Consider the following 22,616-nt stretch of genomic DNA (forward strand, 5'->3'; position numbering starts at 1 on the left):
TTCTTCACTTCCAGCAAGCAAAGTTGCATCATCTGCATATTGCAGGTGGTTAATGAGTCTTCCACCAATTCTGATACCCCGTTCCTCTTCTTACATTCCTGCTTCTCGAATTATTTGTTCAGCGTACACATTGAATAAGTAGGGTGAAAGTATACAACCTTGCCACACACCTTTTCCAATTTTGAACCACTCAGTATCACCGTTTTCTGTTCTAACGACTGCCTCTTGATCCGTGTACAGGTTCCACGTGAGTACAATTAAGTGCTCTGGAATTCCCATTCTTTGTAATATTAACCATAACTTGTTATGGTCCACACAGTCAAACGCCTTTGTGTAATCAATGAAACAGAGGTGAACATCTTTCCTGTATTCTTTACGTTCAGCCAAGATCCATCAGACATCAGCAGTGATACCTCTCATACCGCGTCCTCTTCTAAATCCAGCTTGGACTTCTGGTAGTTCTCTGTCGATGTAAGGCTGCAAACGTTGAATTATTTTCAGCAAAATTTTGCTAGCATGTGAAATTAATGAAATTGTTCAATAATTTCCACATTCTGTTTGATCTCCTTTCTTTGGAATGGGTATGAATACTGATCTTTTCCAGTCAACTGGCCAGGTCGTTGTCTTCCAAACGTCTTGACATAGAAGAGTAAGTGCTTCCACTGCTGCATCTGATTGTTGAAATATCTCAATTAGTAATCCATCAATTCCTGGAGCCTTGTTTTTCACCAATGCATTCAGTGCAGCTTGACTTTGTTCCTTCAGTACCAATTGTTCTTGATCAGATTCTACCTCCTTAAATAGCTGAACATCAACTAACTCATTTTTTGTACAGTGATTCTGTATATTCCTTCCATCTTCTCTTAATACTACCTGCGTCATTTAATGTATTGCCCATAGACTCAGCAGAGGGGTGGGGGTCAAAAGAATCAAGATGGTGGCCTTGACCGTGCAATCAAAGCCCTGCCCCTTTCTGGCACCTTCTCCCACTCCCCCAGCAGATGTCCTTGTTCTCCCTGTATTTTTTGTTGTTGTTTCCCCTTTCTGTGGTTGGTTTAGTTGCCTGGATATTTATGTCGTGTTTTTCCTGCTAGGCTTCCAGATTTATGATTTATCTGAGTACTGCCAGTGGGGGTGTCCATGGGGAGGGGGTTCAAAAAAGTCAAGATGGCAGCCACAACCATGTGGTCGAAGTCCTGCCCTTCTTATGTGCAGGTGAGGCTTTGATCATGTGGTTGTGGCTGCCATCTTGATTTTTTGAACCCCCTTTCCTGTGGACATGCTGGCTGCCAGTTTATCCTTTCAGAAATGGATATGGGGGCTCTTTTTGAAGAGGACAAATGATGTTTTGCGTGATACGATATTTTGTACTCAGTTCCTATGTCTGCTTCAACTTCTTGCCTGAATTCCTTGCCGTTGAGCTTCAATTGGTGTGGGAGGAAGTGGGTATTTTCTGACTGACTTTATCCCCGTGGCATGCATTTGGGGGATTTAGTAATGCCACCATTCAAGGCAGCCATTTTGTGAGAGTGCCTTCGAGGCCTTTCCAAAGTTCAAAATATACCCAGGCTCAGAAAGATGATAGACTCCTTAAATTCTGGGAGGTCATTCTGGCCATGAAGGGGAGATTATAAAAGGATTAAACCTTTGGAAGGGGAAGAACTCTAAGTAAATAACATGGAGCTCCATGTATGAAGCAGCTCAAGGGAGAATTGTTCTCTGTTTGTCTGTCTTGCCAGCTTGGCCTATTTTGGGCTTGTTGGGACTACAGCTAGTTCCAGCCAACAAGGGCATGTTGGCTGGCATCCGGGGAGTTGTGGTCCCAACGTGTCTCGAGGGCACCAGGTTGCAGACATCAGTTCTCTGCTGCCTAAGTCCGTATTCCCTGCCAAAGATTGTGCCTGTCCTTTTCTTTTTTCTCATATAAGGGATAGGCTGTACAGCTGTGGGGCAGGGAAGGCAGCCAAGTGCTATTTTGAACTCTGACTTGGTTTTTCCTTGTTCTCTAAGCCAATCCCAACCTCCCCAGCTTGGAGGAAGTACTAAATTATTTGGAAATGGCAGTGGGGAGCAAAAATCCTGGGGCCGTCTTCTCTGCCCGCCTTTCAAAGCAACAGCAGCAGTGTTGAATATTGTGTTCTAGCTGGCCTCCTGTGGAGATGGGAGGGGGGGACTGCAGTCCTTCACCACCCCCCTCTAAATTAAAACCACTTGGAGTGGAGACAATGCGTGAGGGGCCAGGCCGGAAAAAAGGCAGAAAATTCCTGCCGTCTTAACAGCTCCCCCTGGAGCCAAGTTGGCTCCCAATGAATGCCTGCCTTGAATCAGAAAATGCAGCTCAGTCGTCTGCTCACTCTGTAGTGCACAAATCCCACAAATATCAGCTCTGGCTGTCATGGCCCTGAAAGCCCTGCAAAATAACTTCAAGCCCACTATTTGCACATCTTTCTCTGCTGCCTGAGCCCTGCTTGAATGGCTAGATGGGGAGGCCCAGGATGGTCTGGGCAGGTAAAACACGGGAGTCCATCAATCTGACTTCTTCCCCTCTCTCCACAGAGCTCCGCAGCTACGACCAGTCCTGTGATGGCCAGCCTGCCACCCAGTGATGGCCTCCCCAGCGGACCTATATTGTCAGGTTTTTTTCAGGTAGGAACAGACTGAAGTTGGGAAAGGGGTGCTGCTGTGAACCCTAGGTATCCTGCAGAACTTGCCTTCACCTTGGTAGAGCCTCCATGTTCAGGGGCAGTCTACCTCTGAAGCTGTCAGAAGCTTGGCAGGGAAAGACTGCCTTACTAAAAATGAGATGCTGAATGAGATGGGCGCTTGATGTGATCTAGCAGGGCACTTCTTGTACTTCTAAACACAGGCAGTTAAATGTACAGGAGCCCCACTAGATCTCAGTTGAGGGGCTGGAGGATGAGGATGTGTTTGAATGTATAGCTCCCCTTGCATGCATAACAGAGGTTCATTTGCTAATCGATCCCCCTACCATTAGGGAGTGATCCCTAATGCTTTTCCCTCTCTTGTGGTCCCAGGCTTAAGCATGCATCCCTGTTGCTTGGATTTCTGCAAAAACCACTGTGGAACAGGGGGAGTCTTGAGCAATAAGCCACAGCCCTCTCCCCATAATTGCATTTCTGCTTCTTCCGTCAGGGACCGCCTGGCTCCCAGCCATCCCTACATGCTCAGGCTCCCCTGCACAACCCCAGTGCGGCAATGATGGGACCACATAATCAGGTAAGACCAGAGAAAGAGGCAGCCTTTTAAAATTGGCGTTGCCCCAGCTTTGCTCTACTATCTGACCTCACCCCTTCCCCCATTCTTGAGCAATTTGCATCTCATCTTTTACTCATTTCACAGTAGTACCAACTCACCAAGCCTTTTGGAATGCTTGCAACCAGCTATTTTCACCCATTACTCAATGCCAAGAAACCAAACTGACCGTGCACGACTCTTGCTGTCTACTCACAAGGAAGCCCTGTTGAATTCGTGGGGATTTCCTCCAAGAGAATACATGGTTGTGTTTTTAGTTTAGCATGCTGTGTGAACCCAGGCGTTGAATAGTATAAATTCATCCAGCTGTTGCCTGGATTATCACCTTGTAATGGGAATGCTGTTTCCAGGTTCCTTCCCCAGGATAGTCCAATCCATCTCTCTCTCTTCCCCCAGGGCTCCTTTTTCAACCAACTTAACAGTCACCCTTTGGAGGCTCTGAAATACACAGGCAGTCCTCGTCTAGCGACCATTCACAGTTACTACAGTGATGAAAAAGTAACTTTGCGACCAGTCCTTGCATTTATGACCTTCACAGGTCTTTAAAGCAAGGGAAAGCTGAAGTAAGATCATAAAGACAGTCATAGTTTCACTTAGTGACCACTTCACTTAACAACCGAGTTACCAGTCCCAATTGTGGTCGCTAAACAAGGACTACCTGTACTTGGCATCTTTTCCACTGTTTTCCTGTGTTGTTTTTTTTTGCAAATTTTGATGTTCTCCTAATTCTCTTTGTTTCCTTTTTTCGTTCCATTTCAGTTGGCACACATTACCTGAGTTAACTAATAGAGGGAATTACAATTATTAATACTGCAAGTAGCCGCATTTAACATGAGTGGGTTGGAGGATGGTTTTCTGTAACATCTTTTCCTTGGGTGCTAATTGGAGATGGGGCAGGGCAGGAGAAGCAATTAATTCTTTGAATTCCTGTTTCCTTTGCCTGCATTTGGTTTCTTCTATAAACAGAAGGAGCCCGTGTATTCACGTGGAAGTAAGTTTCAATTACGTCACCAGGTGGGTTTGGGTTTTTTACCCCTCCCCCAAGTTTAAAAAAAAGAAAAAAATTACACCGCTGTCGCTTTTGCAGGATCAGGAGCAAAAAAGGACCTTGGGGTTCCTTGTGACTTGCAAGTTGTAGGTTGTCCACTTCTGCTATTAGGTGTTCAGCGTATTTAACAGAGTGGCTGGGTTCATGCAGCTCACTAGAGGCATGAGCAGTGGGGAGACAGAGGAGGGCAAAACGGTGGAAGCGACCATGAATTCAAGCCCTGCCCCTTTCTACGTCTGTCAGCAACATACATGTGTACAGGGAGGTGGGGCTTCAATCCATGGTTGCACCTGCCATTTTGGGCCTGCAGCGCACTTACTAAAACACAATGCCTGTGTCTGCTTAGCATGCAATGCTCTAATAAATGAATCACATTATGGCTTAATGCGATGACTTGGTGCACAATCCATGGTTTTCCCCATCTTTTCCTTTGCTGTAAGACAGTAGTTGATGTCCCATGACATAGTGAACCGCAGGTCGCAGAACCCTGTTTTGGTCACTCTGGCATATAGCGTGAACCCAGCCTCTTCCACATGTGCTTCTAACAGTGAGGGGTCTGCAGGTGGTCCCTGGTGCAGGTGCCAAAACAGAGGAAAATACAGATAGTCCTCGACCTATGACCGTTCAATCAGAGATCATTCCAAGTTACAGTGGTGCTGAACAAATAATGGTTGTGACCGGTCCTCGGAGTTCTGGCTGTCCCAGTACTCCTGCAGTCATGTGATCGCAGTCTGGGTGCTTGGCAACCTGTTTGCGCTTATGACCGGTTGCCAAGTGCCCTGTGACCACGTGATCGCTATTTGCAACCTTCCGTGCCAGTTTCCTGGGAAGTCATTGGGGAAGCAGGCAGGGAATGTGATAAGTCTCCCCCAGACCCTCTGCGCTCATTCTATGCCGGCCACTTGCGCCACTCATGCACCCCCTCGCCTGACCCACATAGTGCCTCTCATGCACCCTTGCACACCCTTCCTGACCTGCGCAGCACCCTCGCGCACCCTCCCCAACCCGTTTGGCACTTTTTGTGCACACCCTCCCCGCGCCCACCACACCTCTCAGTTTCCTGCTGGTTTCCCCACTGACTTTGGTTGTGGGAAGCCGGCAGAAAGTTGCCTCACCTAATGATTGTGGGCTTTAGTTTAAGACCAATCGGGACTTCGGGGATCGCTGTTGCTAAGCGATGCGGTCTAGCTTTATTACCGCATCACTTAGCGATGGAAATGCTGGTCCCAATTGCCGTCGTAAGTTGAGGACTACCTGTATGTTTGAAACAGTAAGACTCTTGCATAATTGCCATGATTCCTTCCTTGAAATCTAATCAGATTGCGGGGGAGGGGTTGCATCAAATCTCACAAGTTTTCAAGTAATACCAAAATTTTGCACGATTGGTAAAATTGCACCATTTTGGCCATTTGGGATTTGATGGGATTTGATTTGAGCCTTCAAGTCATTGCTGACTCCTGGCAACTGCCTGGACTAGTCCCTGCAGTTTTCTTGGCAAGATGTTGGAAGTGGCTTGCCATTGCCTCCTTCCTGGGGCTGAAACAGAATGACTGTCCCAAGGTCATCCAGCTGGCTTTTTGCCTAAGGTGGAACTAGAACTCACAATCTCCCATTGGGCATTTCTAGCCCAATGCCTTAACCACTACATTAAATTAATTCTTATTTAATTTTGGAGCCTTCTGATGCCATTTGGACAGGGGATTATACTGTATATGTGTGGTGTTTGCAAATGCCGCATTCCCAACCCTCACCTGCAAGGTGGTTCTCGAAAGCTTTTGATGACAATGAAGTGGTCTACATAAGGGAAAGGTTGGGAACTGCTGCCATACAGCAACTGTATAAGACAAGAAGATATCCCTACCCTAAAGTTGCCATTGGGAACACTGCAGCTGAAGGAGACAGCTTCAGACTATCTCCGAAGTTGTCAGTGTTGAACTTAGCAAGGCAAGAATTGGGATAGCTGGGAATGGAGCAGAACTGTACAGGTGGTTGTAATAGATAAACCAGAGAAAAAGGTGGCTGCCAGTCCTTTGCAAAATTGCTCTTTGTCTCATTTAGATTGCTGTGGCTGCAATAAGGGAATATTATATTCAAGTCAAGTTCTAGATTTATGGATGCACAGAAGGAATTATTATAGGCATCTGTGGGCAACCTTGACCCATGTCCTTGACATAGGGAACTTAAAATGAGTAACAGCCATTAACTCCATCTCTTAGTCCTCAGTGTACTTCTTCAGGAAGCAGTGGTCAACATGTGACCATCCCCATGTCAACTGAACTAGAACTCCCAGCATCCCTCATGGTACTGGCTGAGTCTTCTGGAAATTGTTGGCAGCAACATTTGGAGGGCCAGAAATTTCCCGCACCAAAAATCCAGTTGAATTGAGAGGAACTTACTTTTTTACTGAAAACGCCCAGAACTGGGGACAAGCTATAGCTCAATGGGAGAATGTAGGCTTTGCATGCAAGAAGACCTGCCTTTAACTCTGACATCCCCAGATTGGCTGGGAAGGCATTTGGAAGCCTGGAGACTGGTTGCCAGTCATTGGATTCAGTGATAAGAAACTTGGGATGTTCTGAATCCCATTAGCCTGCTTGGTGCCATTATACTAACTCTCACTAAGATATACAGGGTGAATCCAGTCCAGTTTGCATTGTTTGGGGTTGACCCTCCCCAAAGCGTAGATACGTGTGAGTCCTTCTGCAATTTGCTACGTTTTGGAGCTGCTCACCCCTCTTTTACCCACCTGCAGCCATTCATGCCTTCGCGCTTCCCTGGTGGGCTCCGTCCTTCTGTTCGAATGCCAAGCCAGGTAAGTTCTTCCATGGGCTCTTTTTGGTACTTCAGCTCTCCTTTTTTATCTACAGAAGTACAGATTTAGTGTCCTGTCACATTGTCTAGCATTTGTGTAGTTTTTCCATTAGTCGGTGGTAGCTGTTAGCAAATGGCCAAGTTGACCATTTCCATTAGAAGATTATCTTCATTTCCTCTTTCATCCAAAGATGATTTGATTTCCAGGACCTTCTAATACCTAGTTTTCAGTTAACCTCTACTTTCCACCTCATACTTCCTCTGACTGTCCATCCGGCCATCTGTGATGATGTGGCGCAGCGATGCCCCCAAAGCATCTGATAAATTAAGCCCATGCTAGGAAGCCTGAATAAATGGAATTTTGTTTTCCCCAAAGCCTTTCCTGGGTAATCCTATTTATACAATGGCACAACTGATGAAAACTAGACCACATTTTTAAAATTCCACAGAGGTTGTTAGAAAGGTGGGTTTAGACACTAGATAATTCTTCATTTACTGGATAGACCTGGGGAATTGGAAATGGTGGGTTGTCTTATATTGGGCAAAATATTACTCTCTCTCTGGCTTCCATGCATCCTCCACATTCTGAGGATAGTGGTAAGAAAGGGAAGAGGAGCAAGGAGGACCTGCCTTTACATGTGAGGAATATTCTAGGCATCTGGTGGATAAAGTTGTTCAGATTCTTTAGGAGTTGGACTCTGACTGGACAAGTCCTGTTGGGGTGATGGAAGCATGGTGTTATGTGATTATTTGGGGTGAGATTGAACTTGTAACTCTTGAGGAAGGAGACAGAGTCCTTGGGACTGTTATCCTAGCCATCTGTTGAAAGCTATCCAGGAGGTGACGTGTCCATAAAGTAGTATTTGCTTTGCTGAGAGAGTGGTTGGTACCGCCTGCCTGGAAGGAGGTGATAGTGCTCCCCCTCCTCAAGAAGCCTTCACTGGACTTGACACTTCTGGACAATTTTTATTCAGTCTCCAACCTTCCCTTTTTAAGGAAGGTGGCTGAGAAGATGGTTTTGCTGCAGCTTTGGGGAGTCCTGGAGGAAATTTTAAAAATTAATCTGTCTAGACCCCAAACATTCTCGTTTCAAACTAGGACATAATACTGAGGCAGCATTGGTTGCATTTGTTGATGATCTCTCAATGCTGGGATGGGGTAATGTGACTGTCCTGGTTCTTGTTGACCTTTCAGCAGCTTTCAGTATCAATCATGATATCCTTCTGGACTGTCTAGGAGTGGGAGTATGGTGTTGCATGGTTCTCCTTTCTCTGTTGTCAGGTTCAATCTGTGTTGTGGGGTGGGGGAAGAGATCAAACTAGAGGCCCCTGGTGTGGAGGACATCAAGGCTGGATGCTTCTGCTCCTCCTGTTTAACATGAAACAGCTGGGTCAAGTAATCCCTTGGTTTGGGATCAGGTATCATTACTATGCAGATGGTGCCCATTTGTACATTTCAATCCTGGGCCAACCAGGTGATGCTCTCAAGGTCTTGTCCCAGTGTCTGGAGTCTATGTGGGTCTGGATGGGGCAGAACAGGCTCAAGCTCAGCTCTGACAAGACCCAGTAGCTGTAGATATTTGGACTGCTCAGGTCTGGAGATGTTCCACCTTTAGTTCTGAATGGAGTTGTACTAGTCCTCTTTGGGACTAGTGTGTAATTTAGGGATCTTCTTGGACTCAAAGCTCCTGCCTGAGGAGTAGATAACAAGTGGCAGCTGTGACCAGGACAGCCTTCACACAAAGGTCTACCAGTCAACTTACCTACATAACTGTCTGTCTCCCTTTCTCCCTTTACTTCCCTCATATCTGGATTTCTTCCATAATGCTCTTCTCAAACTTACCTTCTCCAAAAGTGTTGACAGCACCAGGTAGAGGATGGCCACTCTAGCGTGTGGCTCTAGGGTCTCAAGTTCTTCATTCCTGTTATAAAGCTCCGTTCCTGCTCTAACTAATATTTGCCGAAGACTGTACTGAAGCCTGCTTAAATGCCTGTCCTGAAAAGGCAAAGGTAATTCCCAAGGGAGGTGCTATGACCAAGAAGTGGCCTTGACAGTGGGTGCAGGAAAGGGATTCTTTTTATCACAGAGTATAGAGCAGGATACATTAGTGAAGAAGATTCTTCAAGCGACAGCTTTTGAAGCTCTTTGTTGCTTTAAAGATCTCTTAGATGATAAGCCAATGGAATGGTAGCCAATATTAAAAAGTTGAATGAAAAGTAATGCCTCTACCTCTGAAACTTTGGGATATTTTTGAGTGTTGCGATTAGCATTCTGAGTTGTTAGTGGTGCAGGTTCAAGAAAATCCATGTGAGTAACGTCTCTTGCATCTCAAAAAAATGTAACCATGAGTTTTCTTGCTGAAACGTGGGTTTTGGATTTTTTTTTCCTGCAGGTAAATTTTGTGATGAAATTTCATGGAATGATGCTTCGTTTCTGGGTCATAATGATGAGCTCATGTTTCACCAACTGTCATGATGCTGTGAAGAAATTCCTCACCTTCATTCTTGTAGTGTAACAACAGTTTCAACAACAGTTCTTTTTTTATTATTATTTTTTAATAATTTTTATTAAAGAAAATTTTAACAAAGTAAAAAACATAAGAGAAAATAAAGATAATAAAGAAGAATAGTAAATAGGAAAAGGAAAGAAAAGGAAGGAAGGAAGGTAGGAAGGTTATAAAGAAGCAGCTTCTGATCTTCTTGACAGCAGTTATAGATACATTTCTACTTTGCCCTCTTTCTTTAAGGTTACATCATAATTTCCTTCTTTCCCTAAACTACCCTTTCTAATCTTCAAACCCATAAATCGCAAGTTCATTTTTCTCTTTTTTCAGCAAAAAGTCCATAAGAGATACAACAGTTTAAATTCTTGAAGCTTTCCTCTTTCTGTCAGCAACTCATCTTGCATAAACCATCTGATCTTGAAGGACATAAATAATGTGACCCACGTGTTCCTGTGAAATGCCAAGCTTGGCAGCAGTTTCCCTTTGAGTGATCTTCCAATTGTCCTTAATTAGCTAATCACCCTTTCTCACGTGAAATTCTTATGGGTCATCCACTTCATTTTTTATCACACAAATCAGCTCATCCCAGTTTGTGGTCTTTAAATTTTTTGACCCAGCAGTGCACAGTACTCACACCAACACATCACCACAAACAACCTGCATTTAGTAGTGAATTTCAGTTGGAGGGACTCCTTCATCAGTCAAAAATTCAGTCATGGTGTGTGTCGATGAGTACTCCCTGAAGGCTGCCATTTCACAAACAATAGCAACACAGCTTTTTCTCACAGCAATTTCCTGCCCACTGCAGTGAAAGAACAAATCTAAGGAACATGTTAGAACTTCTGGCACTCCGTATTGCCATACGTTGGCCACTTTATAACATTGGAGGCATTACTTTTCATTCAACCTGTGTAGGCTGCTCAAAATTGCTCAGAAGGTTCAGGTTTGGTTCCCAACTGGCACTTGGGGACCAAATCTGGCAACCCATTGCTAAATTTTACAACAGCTGCAGCTTATGGACAGACTTCTAAGATGGTCTTGCAAAAAGTGCATTGCTGATAAATAAGTATCATAATCTGTCTGATAAAAACCATGAACTTCTTTTCCTACAGCCATCTATGGGTGTGTCTGGCCCGCAACCTCTGCTGCCCAGTGCAATGGACCCAGCAATCCGATCGCAAGGTGAGCAGTGGGTTAAAATGGGATGAGCGGGCAGTCAGGGTGACAGGAGAATATGGTGCAAACAGCGAAATGAGATTAATGGTGCATCTCTTTAGAATCTATATCCATCCATTTAATAAATAAATGAGATAAATATAAGTCAATGTATCTTACTTGGAAATTATTTGCATAAAAAAACACAAAAACACTTCTGAATTGTTTCTGAATTTTTCACATCCTTGCCCATTTTTTTTCAGTGCAGTATGTGGTCGCATTCGGTAAAGCAAATGCAAATAGTGTAGACATATGAACTTGTTCCTTTTGCTTGGTTTAACTGCTTGAATGTATAGATTTTGGGTTATTGCTTCTTTTTGAGGCTCCAGGTACATAGAGACTTTGATTCTACAGTTGCATCTTAAATATGTTTGATCTCCCCAATTCCCCTCTTTCCCCGCTCCTTCTGCCACCAGTAGGGCATCCTAACATGGGCCCGATGCAGCGCATGACCCCACCACGGGGTATGACAGGAATGGCTCCACAGGTGAGCTCCCTAAACTGTGGGGTAGATTTTGAAACAAGCCAGTGGCTCTGGAAGTATTGTTTGGTACAAGCTGCGATGATAGTGTGTATGTACGTGTGAATGGATGCCTGCATGCCAGTCTGACTGCAAAAGATGGTCAGGGAAGTTTCTGACTGCTTGAAGCTCACAACCTAATTTGCATATCCTTTAAAACTGTTGCTCTTCTTTTCGTTCATTCAGTAAGAATAGCTTTAAGAAAAGAACGTTTCAAGGAAAATCTGGAGGGCACTGTGTAACCCTAGACTCCTGGGTTGTTTGAAGTATATATACAAACTAGTGTTAAATATTTATATTCTGTCATGCCGCCATTTATTTATTTATTTATTTATTTATATTAAACATGCATATGCTGCTTTCCATTAAAAATCACATAGTGACTTACAGTAAGTAAACAGTCTTCAAGGCAGTGGATTAAGTAGTATAAAATATTAAGGAAACATGAAAGCAATTTCTTAGAAATCCAGGTGCAACAGTAACAAAAATATAGTTGTTGTTTTTTTTAAATGGTGACAGCTAGTTATTGTTTGAACTAGAGGAACAAAATGGTTTGCCCTTAATGGTGACATGGTGTTAATTATCAGTGGTAGCAGTAATTCATTCGTTCGTTCGTTCATTCAATTTGTCCCCGTCCATCTCCTCCCATCGGGGGACTCTGGGCAGTTGAGGTGATGGTAATAATACAAAAATCCTGACCTCTGTAGTAAATAGATGTATCCTGCTGGCTGGGGAGGGAATCGACAGCGGCCAGTTTCTCTTCCATCCCCTAATCCCTTCCTGCTTTTTCTTCATCCAGAATTATGGTGGTGGCATAAGACCGCCTCCAGGGTCCCTGGTTTGCCCTGGGATGCCCACAATGACCATGTAAGTGTTCTGCATTGTTTCTCTTGGGAAGGGGTAGCCAAAGGGAATCAGGGAGCAGAAGCAGCTCCATCCCTTCCCAGGAACACTTCCAAAAGTTTGAGAGGTCAGCACTGTACGTTTTTCTCTGCAGAGCTCCGGGCGTTCGAGGATCCTGGCCAAATATAAACACAAACTCGGTAGGTCCACCTTTTAAAAAAAAAAAAAAATACCCGCCTTCTCCGCAATTCAGAAATTCACAGTGGCTGCATTCACACAACAGACTTCACCAGGCAGGTGGAAAACTTAGCAGCTGCTGTTGCACAGCATGTTAAGCATGTTTGCGCAGAGTTTTTGTGGCTCGGCTTGTGGTGCACACCCAGCCAGTTTGGTTAGTTTGTGGTTCAGGCTGCGGTGCAGACCCCCCAAATGGGTTAGTTTGGTAACCAGGTTAAGCATGCCTTGTGAATGCAGCCAATGCCTGCCATATTCTGCTCCCCAGCAGCTGACTTTTCCCCTCTCCTTTCTACCCTGTTTAGGTATCCTATTCCTCATCTTCTCCTGGCAGCTATGGGGTGAGTTGCTATAGAGGTGTGCAAAGATGTGGGGTGGACTCCCCGGGCAAATCGAATTCAAGTCCTGACTCAGGGCAGATGAATCCAATAAAAACTGGTTGCAAGACATGGTTGATATATTGATGAGAGTCACTCCTCAACAAGGCAAACCCCAGGATCATGACCATTATTTCTCTCTCCTCGCAGGGAGGCGGAGGGCCCCCTGGCACCCCTCTCATGCCAAGTCCTGGAGGTAAGTATCCTGGATTATGTTCTGGAAGGAAATTATTTCTCTATGCTCCATTTTTCTATCATGTTGCCTCCCTACCCTGGTGCCTTTCAGATTTTTAAGTTTCAATACTTACAGTCCCCAGCCAACTTTTTTTTTTTGCTTTATTTATTTAATAAAGACAGAACAGAGAGAAAAAAGAATAACAGAAAAGAGCAAAATAAACATGCAATACAGGAAGTACTCGATTTACAACCACTCGTTCAACAACTGTTCAAAATTAAAATGGCGGTGAACAAGGGGGATTTACGACCTGTACCTGGGGTTGCGGCCGTCGCCGTGTCCCTGCGGTCTTGTGATCACGATCTGGGTGCTATTACGATGTTGTAGTGATCCACAGTCACATGATCATCATTTGCGACCTTCCCTGCCGGCTTCCCACAAGCAAAGTCGAGGAAGCTACCAGAGGAGGTTGCAAGTCACTCCCATAAGTTAATCCCACCACTTTTTCTCCTGAGTAGCCCAACTCTGGAGTACAAGATTCCAGGGATCTCGTACTCTATAGCACCCACCACCTTCCTGCCCTACGTAGTGCACGCCTGCCCACAGCACCCCGTGCCCGTGCTCTGTGGCGCACATGTGCCTGCAGCACCCCCCTATCTGGGGCCCCACCCACCCATGCTTCCCAGTGCCTGCCTGTTGCCCTTGCCAGCCTGCCCACGCTCCCCAGCCTACCTGCAGCCCTTGCAGGCCCACCTGCACTCCCCAGTGCCAACCTGCAGCCCTCACCAGCTGGCCACACTCCCTGCCACCCACCACTTCCCGCTTAATAACCCCACGGTCCCAGGGTTACAATGGCAACCAGGACTGCCAGGATTGCCATCGCTAAGCAATGCAGTCATGTGATGTTGTACTTTACAACCGCATTGCTTAGCGATGGCAATTCCAGCAGTAACCCCAGGATTACCTGTGACAGTAATAACAGAATAGATTGCATACATCTAATATAAACTGTATATATGTAAGGACTTCTCTTGCGTATATAAATGTATATGTAACCTCAGGTCTTCAATCCAGTGGGTAATTGGGGCCATACATTGTCTTTCCAATAAAGAGCTAATCTCTTGGCAATAATAAGGGCACAGAGAATCCAGTTCTGTTGTTCAGCTGTCAATTTCCATGTAATAGGCATGTAGTTCAGAAGAATATGTGGCTCTGAAAATACAAAACTTTGTCTCAAATTAATTAGTTCTTCCCAAAACAAACTTTACGGCATTGCAAAAACTGCAATGAAGCATTATTTTGGTTGCATCTCCAGTAACATGATTATTTACTCATTCTTTTTCTGTACAAACACAGTGAGGTTTAGTAAGTCCAAAATATTAATTTTGTTGTAGAAGCTGTAATCTGAGATCTAATGAGGTTTTTGCTATTACGGGTAAAACATTTTTTTCTTCTTTTGACAAAATGGGGTCTCCAGTTTCTTACTACCTTCAGTGTTTAAATTCTGCATATCAGATCTGTTTATTGATAACAGATATTTATACAGTACAGACTGTATGCTTTTTGGTCTTGTGGATTTAATGATCCCTTCTAATAACTTAGATGTGTCTGAGGCTGCAAATGCCACAAATCCAAATCGAGATACCAATAAATGTTTTAATTGTAACTACTACCAGTTGGTGTCAATTAATTTTTTTTCTCTTTTAACATAGAAAATGATTAAAAACTCATGTTATCATCCCTAAGTTAATCTAATGTAAAAATCCAAGTATCCATTCAGATCTTCCATAAAGCTGTTTTTTTTAATTAATTTTGAAGTCCGGATTACCTTATTGGGTTACAGTAACATGAAAAAAGGATCAAAACGTATTTCCAGAAATAATATACCACAGTTTTCAAATTGATATAATAGTACAGGCAATACAACAAATTTGTATTTTTGAACCCAAAACAGTCCAGTCAGTTAAAGGTGTTACATACAAATATTCCAAAAGGGTCCAGGAAGGAGAATTTGCACCAAGTGAAGACATCCAGAGTTTGGTACCTAGTCAAAAGGTATGCATAAAAATGATATAACTCAAGATTCAGAAAACCCAAAACCCCATCTTTAACTAACAATTCTATCTTTTTCAAAGATATCTTTGAAATTGAAAAACCCCATAGAAATTTACAAAACAGTGTACTGAATTTTTGAAAGTGTTTTCTGGATATGTATATAGGAGTTCTATGCAAAATAAAAAGAACCCTGGGAATTATACTCATTTTAAAAGCATTTGTCCTACTCCAAAGGGTAAAGTTAACAATTCCCATCTATCAGTGTCTAGAGCAGTGTTTCCCAACCTTGGCCACCTGAAGATGTGTGGGGCTTGGCTGGCTGGGGAATTCTGGGATTGAAGTCCACGCATCTTCAAGTGGCCAAGGTTGAGAAACACTGGTCTAGAGAAACCTCTTGATATATCTTTCTCATATTTAGGTTAATTATTTGAGAAATATTGCTTGGGATAAAAATGCCTAAACAATTATCAATTCAGTACCTATACAAAAATGATAATTATTATGCAAATCTTTACCTGTAGGCATCAGTTCTGACTTAGACCAGTTTACAGTATATTCCACAATTTGATCAAAGGCATTGATCAGATATACCAAAGCTGAAAGAGAAATTTGAGGTTCAGAGATAAACGATAAAACATTGTCAGCATATAATACCCATTTATATTCTAAGGAATTGTGCAAAAATCCATGGATATTATAGTCTTGTTTTAGGAGCACAAGCTAAGAGTTCTAAACAAATATCGAAGGGGAAAGTGGGCATCCTTGTTTAGCGCTTTTATAAACTAAAAGGTAGTGAAAAAAATATTTCACTTTGAAATTGGGAGCCTCATAGGAAATAGGGACCCACTTTATAAATTCTTTTGGAAGTTCACGTTGTCTGTAAAGGGCCCAGCCAACATGTAAATTGGAGTTTTAGAGTAAAAGCAAAAGGTACATCAATTGGGATTGGGAAGGTTACTGCTAAGTTTGATGGGCTTCCTCCTGTTTTTTTTCACTGGATTAAGCATGTTGTGGAAACATAGCCATTGAAAGAGTTCCAGAAAAGTACCTGTGGTGGGGGAAGGCTGTTTTTTTTTCCTACTAGGACCCTTTCTTTCTGAGACATACACCAGCTAAAAATAAAAGTGCATTATCGAAGATGTTGTACATCAGTGCCTCTGTACAACATCCTTGATAATGCACTTTTATCAAGCCTCTGCTTTGTAGCCATTCTAGTACTTCACATTCTTTTCCTGGAGGACTAGGGTCTGCTTAACCTTAGTCTAGCTGTTATGCTGGACTGTAATTAATCTACAGATTAATTACTGTGCCTCCTCTTCACAGTATGGCTTAGCATGTTGTGCATTAGAGAGGCATCTGATTGGCTACACTTTGGAATGGAGCTCTGGACTAGGTGGGCTTTTGACCTCATTCAGTCAGACTAATTCCTTGGGATGAAACCTCTATTTACTGAAGCAGTATATCTCTGAATACTGTGGAACTTCATGTCCTGCTGATGGGCTTCCTAGAGATTTCTAGATGGCCACAGTGTGAAAGGAAAGTGGCTTGACTACTTTTTCTTGTAATGTCCTGTTCTTGTTTCAGACTCCACCAACTCTAGTGAAAATATGTACATGATGAACTCCGTGGGCCCTCCTCCAAGCCGGCCTGGGGTAAGAGCCTACCTCCTGCTCACTCCCAGCTTCTGGGTGATATTTTATGATAAAAACGAATAGGAAGGGGAAGACTGACATGTTTCTTCCTCCTGGGATCTGTTCTTCCTAATTCTTTTTGTACTTCTCTTCTCTTCCTGCTCTCTGTGCACAATGTTCAGTTCTCCATGGGGCCAAGTCCAGAAGGTCCAATGGCTGGGATGAGTGCCATGGAGCCCCATCATATGAATGGATCCTTAGGTAAGTATGGGCCTGCCTGCAGGGCTGGCCATGGGCAATAAAATCAAGAATAACATGGATCTGCTTTTGTGGAAAAAAGAACCACAAATGTATCATTTCAGAGGATGGAGGGAGGATTCGTCATTTGTGACCTTTCCTGCTGGCTTCCCCAGAAAGTCAGTGGGGAAGCCAGCAGAGAAGGTCGCAAATTGCTAGAGTAAGCCTTCCCCACCTGCGCACTTTCGCTGAGCCTTGCCACACCTCCTACACCCCCTTGCTCCCTCCCCATCTGGCAGTAACCCCCCCCCAAGCCTCACTGTGCTTGTGCTGTGCTGGTCCAGCCACCCATGCACTCCCGCGTGCCCTCCCCCAGCCAGCAGCAGCCACTTATCTGTCTGCTGGCCTGCTTGCGAGCTGCCCGGGACTTGCAACTTCCTGCCGGCTTCTCCACTGATTTTAGTTGTGGGAAGCTGGCAGGAAGTTGCGAGGACATCCTTACCTAACAACCACTGCGATTCAGTTAAGGACGGCAATTGGGACTGCAGGGATTGCCATTGCTAAATGATGCAGTCATGCTTTACAACCGCATCCCTTAGCATTAGAAGTCCCAGTTCCAATTGCCATCGCAACTCAAGGACTACCTATAGTCTTTTGTGAGCCCTTCTGACTCTGTAGATCTACCTACCTACCTACCTACCTACCTATGTAATAACTTTATATGGCCACCCATCTCATATCCATGATTCTGGGCAGCTAACAGTTATAAACAGGATAGAAACACAGTAAAAAAACCAACATTAAAAACAGCAGAAATAACATAAAATAACATAGCCGTCATTTAACACAACCCTGGCTGAGAAATGAGCTCTCCCATACTACCAGGGCCCAGGCTTGATGGCAAAACCAGGTTTTCAGCTCCTTGTGAAAGGCCAGCAGAGTGGGGGCAAGTCTAATCTCTGGGGGAATGATGTTCCAGGAGGTGGATGCCATGGCAGACAAGTCTCTCTTCCTGGGCCCTGCAAGATGGCCCTCTCGTGGACAGGATTGCAGGAATGGCCTACAATCAGCATCCTTGTTAATGAATGAATTTAAAACTGAAACTTTCTTGTAAAGTGCAGAACTACTCAAGGAACAGGGTAGTTGATTTTTCCCCTGCGGCACAGGCCTCAGCCAGTTAGAGCTCTGCACAGCTTGAATTCTACTTGGAACTTCTATAAGAACGTAACTCTAGATAGGACTAGATACCTGTTGGCTTCCTGAATTCAGGAGCCATGTAATAGCTGCTTTCATTCAAAAAATTCTTGGGGCTGGCTGACTTTTTGCAGAGCTTACTCATCTTGGGCCCTGCTCTGAAAGCCCTGTGAAATGCAGATAATCAAGTTGCTTTTGAGGGGTTGGGGAAGTAAAATGATGATAGTGTGAAAGGGACCGTATCACTAGAACCAAGAACTGAACACTAACTTCCCATTCAGCAGAAGGTTTGAGGAAATAAATAGATTTTATAAGGCTTTCTTAAAAACTAATAGTAATGGGAACTGACATCCAATACCTCTATAAAGCCCATTGGCAGAAAGTTTTTGTTGGCAAGAATTTCTGTTGATTAAGTGGAGGCTCCTGGGTATCTCAGCTGCCAAGAGATCAGTGCTTTCCACAAATTTCTTCCAATCTGGTAGAGACCACCTAATGGACTGGTGTTTAACTGGCTCAATTCTCATTACAGGTCCAGGTGAAATAGATGGGATGCCCAAGGTAAGGGTTTGCGTCATGCTGTCCTCTTCCAGGGGTGGGCAGGAGTTCCAGAGGCCCTGAGGACTGAGGAAGCGACTCAGGAGAGTATATGCCAGGGTTTCTCAGCCTGGGCCACTTTAAGATGTGTGGACTGCAACTCCCAGAATTCCCCAGCCTGGAAGTTGCAGTCCACACATCTTAAAAGAGTGGCCCAGGTTGAGAAACCCTGGAATATACAGTTCTAGTGGGGAGAATGATTTCATATCTACTCTTTGGAACCCTCTGGAAGTGGAATCTCTCTCTGAGTCTCGGGAATGAAGAGAATCAATTGAATTCACCAGTAATTAGTTTTCCTGACGTTGAGGGGTGGTATTTGACTGGGAGGGAGCCAGTTTATCTTGTACAAAACCAGGCTCTTTCTGGGGCTACCCTATCTAGATTAATTAAGCAGATTATTTGTGTGTGAGAGAAAGTTCCTACATGACCTAGTTCCCATGACTTAGTTAAGCCTACTGTGCAAACAGAATCCAAGATCTTTATAGGGTCCAGAAACCTGCTTTGAAAAAAAAAAAAAAGCGACCTTTTCAGCATGCTGTCTTCTCAACAATGCGGTATATACCTCTCTCAGAAGGTGTTCTAATTGTGGTTTCTGTGTGAATTGCCTGGTTTTTTTTCTCTCTCATTTCCGATTCTCAAGAATTCCCCGGGTAGCATGGCCGGCATAGCTAACCCACCGGGCACCCCGCGTGATGACAGCAGCGGTGAGATGGGCAGCAGCTTCTTAAACCCCTTCCAAAGCGAGAGCGTAAGGGCCTGCGTGGAGCGGCGGCCGCGGAGGGGGCGGGGATCTCGGGGGGCACGCGGGGGGCGGGGCACCCTGTGGCAGGGTCGGACTGGGCTGCCAGTACCAACAGCTAACAGCGCCATCTCATGCTGGAAGCAGCAGCTGTCAGAGGTGTGAAGAGGGGGCCGGTGCCCCCCCTCCGTGACGGACCCTTCCTCTAATGCTGTGGTGTCTCCCATCTGTCTCCCCAGTATTCGCCCAGCATGACTATGAGCGTGTGACCCGGCCCGGATGCCCAGTCCCAGAGGAGCCAGACTGATGCCCCCCAGGGGCCTTAATCCCCCTGTATTTAATAGCAGCTTCCCTTGATTGCTAGTCTCGGCCCCCCTGCCCCCAGTCTGGACTGTTGATCCCCGCCCAGGTCACCACCCACCCTCTAATTGGTACTCAATAAACTGTAGTGACACGAACAATTGTCACTAAGCAAGTGGGCCAGCTGAAGGTTTGATATGCTGCACAAGTGGACAGTTGTGAAAGGGAGGGAGCTGCACCCCCTCCTGCTGGACTGCAGCATCTCCCGCCCCAAGGGGTTTATGATGGTGCCCTTGGACATTGGGACTATCGTCCACGCTGCATCCTTGGACTTTTAAGTTCTGCATTGTAGCAGGAACGGTTGAGCTGTTCGGAAAGCTCCATCTCGGTCTCTGTTCTTGAAACTGGTGGTACAGTTGGGGAAAAGGCACGTGCACCCAGAGAAAGTGGTTAAGGGGCTCTTCTGGAGTCTTGATTTCAGCAGGAGGGCTAGAGGAAGACTCAAGGCCCATTTTGGTGAGCTTGGGAGGTAAATAGGGAAGAAGTGGTGAGTAGAAGTTGACTGCTACAAATTGAGTGAGATGGAGTCTGCCTTAAAGTAGATTTGGGGATGTAGATATGTGGACTTAGCTGGCAACGTAAAGATGCTGTCAATATTTTTTGAGCAATGGGCAGACTCCCTTCTCCCATATCTGCAGCCAGCTTTGGTTTCCTGCCTATGTTCGTTGGGCTAGAAAGAAAAATAGCAAAGTTGTTTCCTCATTGTACAGACTTCTGTGGAAGTATTCTTGATTCTACCTATGTCGGTTGGCAAAGACTGTGTGGTACCTGTTGCTATAGGGGGGGAAAGACACCCTAAAATTGAGCTTGAGGTGAATTTGAGCTTGGTTCCTGATGACTTCACAGAAACTTCCATGTTGTTTTCTTGGCAGTAGCATGGAAGTATTTTGCCACTGCATTCTTATGGGATGTGTTTTCAACTTCCTACAGCCTTGGGATTTCCTAGTGGTCTCCCATTCAGGTATTAACCAGGCTAAAATCTGCACAGCTTCCAAGACTAGACAAGGTCAGCCAGATGCTGCCACCAGCTGACCCACCAGTTGCTATGCAAACAAATTATGATAGTAGTTACTGTTTACTCTTTCCCTGCATCATGTTTTTAGCCTTTTTCATTTTTCTACCTTGAATAGGGTGTTTTAAATATCTATAGCATGTTTTCTCTTTCCCCTCTGCCATCAGTAACAGAAAAAGAAACTTGGCTGTAAGAGAACTTCATGGCAGTCAACAGAGGTGCGCATTAGCAGATTTCCCCTCTTCTGTCTTCCATCCCTTTCAGCTAGGAAGGTAAAGGGGAAACACTATGAATGACTTGTAAAAAAAGCTACACCTCCATCTCTTCCCAATGCTAACAGACAAGAATATAAAGATAGAACACTTTTCACTTCAGCTTCTCTCTCCAAAGTCAGTCCTCCATCTGCCAGCTTTCGGATACATCCTATTACAATTCCTGCCACCCATAGTCAACAACTTTGAATGTTGGGAGTTGGAAGTGAAGACCTCTGAAGGGCACCAACCCAAGGAAGCCTACTTCTATGTCAGTAAATACATGGGCAGAGACCTATCCTTTGCCCTGTTCTCACACCCTATCAAAGGAACACATCCTTTGTGGAAAGTCTGTGGGTTGGATGGAGATGAGCTGGTCCTCCAAAGGGAGAGAACAGGGGTAAAGTCTCCTTTGAGTTTTATGTTTTGGCAACAATGTGGAAGTGATTTGCCTTTGCCATCTGGGAGGGTTTATTTGACTTCCCAGTCTATAGTTCCAGAATGTCCTGAAGATCTCACATCCAAGGGCTAAGCAGGTCCAACCTACTTAGCTTTTTTTTTTTTAGAACCACCATGTTGGCAAAGGGCTGCCACCAGCTGTACAAAACTAGTCCCCACCCAAGTGTAGTTGATTTGCTCGTTTGGGTATAGGCAACACCTTGTTCAATTCAGGCATTCCAGTCAAAACTGGATGGATAGCTGGGCAGCTTCTGAGCTCATCCAGCCAAGGGGAGCCCACCGTCTCCTTCATTGGTTCCATTATCAAAGCTGGGAAGTTTTCTCAAACATGTAACCAGAGTTTGTCTTCTTGTATCCTAAGTCCATTCAAGCTACAGAGGTCTTGACCTTCAATGGTACTTCAGGATCTGGATAGTTTTTTCTCAAGGCTTAACCCATCCAACTCCTTCAGTCTCCTCATAGTCCTATAAGGAACCTATAAGGTTCCTGTCAACCCTATGAGCAGACCCAGTCAAGAAACAGGAAGACTAGAACTGTACTTTATTGAGATAGGCTACAGTAACAGAATCCAGTGATTCTGCCCATGTCTTCCCTTCCATCCCTCTTATACCGGGGGGAGCCAGTCTGAGTCTTTTTCTGATTCTTTCCCACGTACCTGGGCTTAATGCATGCTTCAGCACCTGTTGATGTTCTAATGGCTTCTCAGTGTCTTCTCCAAGGTCATCCCCATGGCTCCCTACAGTTCTGACCCCTAATTATCCTTTCCCCCCCCTTTTGAACTAATTCCCGTTTGTCTCCATTCTCAAAACGTGGCGTCCAGAATCAGACTGAACAGCAATATGTCATCATCATCATCGTCATCACTATCATCTTTGCAAGCTGAGATGCCTGATCCCAGCTTTTCCAGAAAGTATTGGGATCATAGATCTTGGCTTTGGGAACAGCAAATAGTTGAGTCATTCTATTTTGCTTGGGTAGATGTGAATGAACATTACAGTTCATGGGCACTGAAAAGGAGGCAAGTGAGGAACATGCATGGTAATGTTGCGACTCAAACTCTGCCCCTTCATATTTGCCTGCAGTGT

The 22,616-nt window shown here is 44.7% G+C and overlaps 1 protein-coding gene across 2 annotated transcripts in view; it reads left to right on the plus strand.

The window, feature by feature from the left end:
• SSBP4 (single stranded DNA binding protein 4) overlaps positions 1-22,616 on the plus strand; it is a 51,560-nt gene extending 28,944 nt beyond the window's left edge. Inside the window, exons 5-18 of one of the 2 annotated variants that reach the window (XM_063290709.1) lie at positions 2,557-2,646; positions 3,154-3,237; positions 7,074-7,133; positions 10,748-10,817; positions 11,267-11,337; positions 12,170-12,237; positions 12,368-12,413; positions 12,753-12,788; positions 12,975-13,020; positions 16,639-16,706; positions 16,868-16,946; positions 18,646-18,674; positions 19,351-19,458; positions 19,689-22,616. In XM_063290709.1, the coding sequence (XP_063146779.1) occupies positions 2,557-2,646; positions 3,154-3,237; positions 7,074-7,133; positions 10,748-10,817; positions 11,267-11,337; positions 12,170-12,237; positions 12,368-12,413; positions 12,753-12,788; positions 12,975-13,020; positions 16,639-16,706; positions 16,868-16,946; positions 18,646-18,674; positions 19,351-19,458; positions 19,689-19,718 (885 nt within the window). In that variant the 3' untranslated portion in view covers positions 19,719-22,616. The remainder of the gene's footprint in view (positions 1-2,556; positions 2,647-3,153; positions 3,238-7,073; positions 7,134-10,747; positions 10,818-11,266; positions 11,338-12,169; positions 12,238-12,367; positions 12,414-12,752; positions 12,789-12,974; positions 13,021-16,638; positions 16,707-16,867; positions 16,947-18,645; positions 18,675-19,350; positions 19,459-19,688) is intronic. The other variant, XM_063290710.1, reaches the window with a different exon arrangement.

The sequence above is a fragment of the Candoia aspera genome, chromosome 1 (genome assembly GCF_035149785.1).
Source record: "Candoia aspera isolate rCanAsp1 chromosome 1, rCanAsp1.hap2, whole genome shotgun sequence".
Classification (NCBI taxonomy): Eukaryota; Metazoa; Chordata; class Lepidosauria; order Squamata; family Boidae; genus Candoia; species Candoia aspera.